General features: G+C 36.6%; 2 protein-coding genes across 2 annotated transcripts; both read right to left on the reverse strand.

The window, feature by feature from the left end:
- Nucleotides 1-210: 210 nt before the first annotated feature.
- Tsp_02623 (hypothetical protein) lies at nucleotides 211-1,312 on the reverse strand. Its single transcript, XM_003378901.1, has 7 exons — nucleotides 1,247-1,312; nucleotides 1,078-1,191; nucleotides 884-1,025; nucleotides 770-824; nucleotides 604-637; nucleotides 518-582; nucleotides 211-283 (listed from the first exon to the last, which is right to left on the reverse strand). Exons 1-7 carry the CDS (start codon nucleotides 1,310-1,312, stop codon nucleotides 211-213), a joined length of 549 nt encoding a protein of 182 aa, XP_003378949.1.
- Nucleotides 1,313-1,679: 367 nt separating this feature from the next.
- On the reverse strand, nucleotides 1,680-2,663 carry Tsp_02624 (hypothetical protein). Its single transcript, XM_003378902.1, has 5 exons — nucleotides 2,616-2,663; nucleotides 2,497-2,547; nucleotides 2,122-2,214; nucleotides 1,866-1,915; nucleotides 1,680-1,800 (listed from the first exon to the last, which is right to left on the reverse strand). The coding sequence occupies exons 1-5, from the start codon at nucleotides 2,661-2,663 to the stop codon at nucleotides 1,680-1,682; spliced, it is 363 nt and encodes a 120-aa protein (XP_003378950.1).
- Between the last annotated feature and the right edge of the window lie 1,372 nt (nucleotides 2,664-4,035).

Consider the following 4,035-nt stretch of genomic DNA (forward strand, 5'->3'; position numbering starts at 1 on the left):
TTGACCTAAGGGGGGTTTTATGCAAATTTTTAATCGCCTCAGGGCAATATGCAAATTTTTATTTGCCCTCAGGCTACGCCTGGGGCTATGCCTCAGGCAATTTTTCGAAATTTTCGAAATTTTTCGAAATTTAGCCGCAGGCGTCGCCTCAGGCTATGCCCCAGGGCAAATAAAAATTTGCATATTCCCGCAGGCTACGCCGAAAGCATTTTATTGCACAATATTTGCCTTTAGGGGGATATGCAAATTTTCATTTGCTTTCGGGCTATGCCCAGGGCATTCCCTCAGGTATTTTTTTGAAAATTTTGAATTTGCATATTTTACACCCTCTTATTTGCATCCTTTTGCAATTTCATACATGTCCTCTTACCTCATTACTTACCTGTGCTTTCCCGTAGCGTAGAGTTACGCCTCATACTTACCTTTACCTCTACGCTATCACACTTCAATCCACTTACCTGTACGATGTTCTTCTTTATATACTTACCTGCACAACTTACCTTTTCATTTTACTCACCTGCACCCTACGTTATCGTATTTACCTTCAGTACCTGCACCATTTACCGCTTCGACTCTACTTACCTGCATTACTTTATCACTTACCTTAATGCTACGTAGCAGTACTTTACGCTCTCTACTGCTCTTAATGAAGAATTTAATATAAACATGCCATGATTCTAAAGTACATAGTTGAATATAGTTATATACCATATTACAGCCACATTAAAGAAAAAGAAAGCCATACGAATAACAGCAGCATAATAAAAACTACGATATTCGATGGAGATCATTCAAGATGCGGCTCTCGTCTTCACAGTTACGCACTAAAACTAAATACAAAACTAAATACAATTCTACAAAAAATAATGCAATTCTTCCTTACCTTGGGTGACAAGGAAAAACATCAGAACCGTAGGAAACGCAATTTCAGTGCCATCGGCTGCGACTAAACAAAAATTTTCTGATGATGACGCTTCAAGCTCATCCATTGCTATCAAGAACAAAATGCTGGGATGTACAGCGACCTGTTCTATTTAACATATTTCATTGCTGACATAATATCGAATTCCTTTTTACTATTTGTGAAAAGTAAAGGCACACTGGGACGGCTAGAAAACGCCATTGAAACGCGAGGGGAACACTGGTTGCAGTACGATCAGTACGGGCTTCATGAGACGACATAATCCACAGCTATTATAAACAAAAACTACTAATTTTTGTCATATCACATTGGAAACGCACTCACGAAAGATCTATACGGGCACCAGCGCTTCTCGACTGTCTCAACGTAATCTGCTAGAATTACAATCATTTCTTTCTTACTCTTATGATAAGTGAAACCACACTAGTACCAATGATGAACGTCACTTCGTTAACTTCAACTCAGAGTGCCATCAGAAGAAACATCGAATTCGCATGATGTTAATGTAATGCTGTCTTGGATGAAATGTGCACGCTTTACGTACCCAACTGCAATCAGGAGCAAGTTAAATACTTACGGATGTTACTGATGCCACATCTAGAACAAACTGATGTGAACATGACTAAGCACGGTGTCCAGAGCGAAAGGAAGTTGAAAACAGTTCAGCTAATGATGTTATCTGTCATTATAGATGTTATCTAATTCAATCCATGTAACATTCGCATCTTCCAGCTATCTAATTTATCAAATTCAATACTTACTGATAAACGATAGTATTTGTGATAAGCAAAGGCACAATGGGACGGCTAGGAAACGCCTTTATGTCCATGTGAACAAGGGTTGCCAACGGTACAAGCTTCATGGGATAACGTAATAATCTACAGCTATTATAAACAAAAACTACTTACTAATTTTTGTCATATCACATTGGAAACGCACTCACGAAAGATCTATACGGGCACCAGCGCTTCTCGACTGTCTCAACGTAATCTGCTAGAATTACAATTATTTATTTCTTTCTTACTCTTATGATAAGTGAAACCACACTAGTACCAATGATGAACGTCACTGCACCAACTTCAACTCAGAGCGCCATCAGAAGAAATATCGTATTCGCTTGACGTCAATGTAACGCTGCCATAGATAAAATGTGTACACTGTACGATGCAACTGCAATCAGAAGCAAATTCAATACTTACGGATGCCACATTTAGAACGAAATGATCTGAATATGACTTATCACGGTGCCCAGAACAAATAAAACTCCATAAAAGCTCAGGTGACGACGTAATCTGTAATTATAGATTTTACCAAATTCTACAAATATCTGATCAGTTCATCGTCTTGCTATCTAATTAAACAAAGTCAATACTTACTGTTTTTTGTCATACGTTTTTTGAACGCTATGTCAGCAACTTCAACAACCACTGTTCAACAACTTTTACCCATCTTTACTGATAATAGATTGCGTCTGTGCATTTTCAAAATGTAGCAAGGCAAATCTAATTTTCAATTCTTAAAAGAATTGAATCAAGAGCACCTAATCCATGATATCATATACATGATAATTTAACATTAGTGCTGCAGTTATAATGAAAGCAATGTGGCGCTATTGGCACTGTAACCTAAAAACTAAATTTAACATAAAAATTCAAGTGAAAAGCAAGGCACATTTATCATGATGCATAGTTACCATATTCAGTTGGCTTTCAGATACTGTTTGCTTCACATTCCTAGACATGAATATAAAATAATATCAATTCTGAAAGTAAATTACATCACAAAATAAAAAACAAACAATTCCTTCTTCTTCAGCATCTGATGTTCCTGAAAGTTAGCAATAACAACAATAGAAAAGAAACCCGTCAGTTTCCATTCACCATATAATTAAAGTAACATGCATAGCATGCCACCACCAAAATATCAAATCCAACTTACCAGTTATTCATGGATGGTGTTGAAGAGCGCAATTATAGTTGACCACGTGCTAGATTGATAGCATTGCAGTGAACTGAATAACCTAATAAAATCGATGTGCTTAGTCAATTGTATAATAAGTAAATTATGCAAATGACTATTTACTTTGCTTCAGGAAGAATAACCTAATTTTCCATCACTAATAGCGCAGTAAAATAAACATTATGAGCAACATTATAAAACGAGACGATGAAATTTATTACGTTTTTATTTACACACTTCCTATTACTACGTAATATTGCATTGTTATGCAAATTTTTTCCCTAAAATTACCTGAAACGTAAAGTTATTAACATAAAGCATCGCAAATTACTAAAAATAAACGGAAATGTTATCACTGCGTATTTATGCATGTTGTGAAATTTAGTTGCTTCAAAGTACAAGGTGATTCAATAAATTATATTTTATCAGTGCTTTTCTTCTAATCAAAATTATAATTTTAAATAGTTCCCACTAAAAATGGTTGCGAAAATACTTTTTCAGATTTATGGAAAATTAAACAGTTGACAGGAAATATTGTAACATGCAGTTTATCTCAGCACAGAAGTTACCATGTGCGCAGCGTAGACATAATGTTGGTAAGCGGCTGCTCCATGGGGTATGCCGCTTGACAGCTCACCTCCACGTTCGATTGCGCCTTATGATAATTTATAGCAAGACTGCAAACTTGGTTGAGAACTGCATCAGGGCGCTTTATACAATGTGAGAAAAACTCTCACCGCAAAAATTCAGTAACTGAGCGATTTGCAGTGATTTCAAGAAACTTATGCGGGTGACAATTCTGTATTGCATTTCATGAAAAGAATAAAGCAAAAGAATCAGGAGTAGCCTGGATTTGGTTATATTGCTAGTCGACAGCAATTATGAGAAATTAGATTTATATGAGATAAAAACAGCTAAGTGCTGTTCATTCAACTGTAAATAGGGGGTGGGCAGAATTTTCAGTTTAATGCGATCTCTGTTCAGCTTAGTATTATTACGAGCGCAATGATGGGGATCATTAGACAGGAAAGGAGGGCGGGACAGCATAGCAGGAAGGAATGAGGGAGAGGTTGAAGGATGGAGGAGGTGGAAGTTGTCATATGCGCTCTTCCACTCAATCTTCACATATAATATTCAGGCGTACCTTCATTTAT

Source organism: Trichinella spiralis (assembly GCF_000181795.1).
Source record: "Trichinella spiralis strain ISS 195 chromosome Unknown Scfld2, whole genome shotgun sequence".
NCBI lineage: Eukaryota > Metazoa > Nematoda > Enoplea > Trichinellida > Trichinellidae > Trichinella > Trichinella spiralis.

What these genes read in the sequence shown, in the direction of transcription:
- Tsp_02623 (XM_003378901.1), bottom strand. Translation starts at nt 1,312, where the DNA reads ATGATTGTAATTCTAGCAGATTACGTTGAGACAGTCGAGAAGCGCTGG. An exon ending in GCCTTTACTTTTCACAAATA is followed by an intron (nt 1,026 to 1,077) that starts GTAAAAAGGAAT and finishes TAAATAGAACAG; the next exon opens with GTCGCTGTACATCCCAGCAT. An exon ending in TACGATAACGTAGGGTGCAG is followed by an intron (nt 284 to 517) that starts GTGAGTAAAATG and finishes AAAATACCTGAG; the next exon opens with GGAATGCCCTGGGCATAGCC.
- Tsp_02624 (XM_003378902.1), bottom strand. Translation starts at nt 2,663, where the DNA reads ATGTCTAGGAATGTGAAGCAAACAGTATCTGAAAGCCAACTGAATATG. An exon ending in ATTATAACTGCAGCACTAAT is followed by an intron (nt 2,215 to 2,496) that starts GTTAAATTATCA and finishes CTATAATTACAG; the next exon opens with ATTACGTCGTCACCTGAGCT. An exon ending in GGTGCCCGTATAGATCTTTC is followed by an intron (nt 1,801 to 1,865) that starts GTGAGTGCGTTT and finishes TAATAGCTGTAG; the next exon opens with ATTATTACGTTATCCCATGA.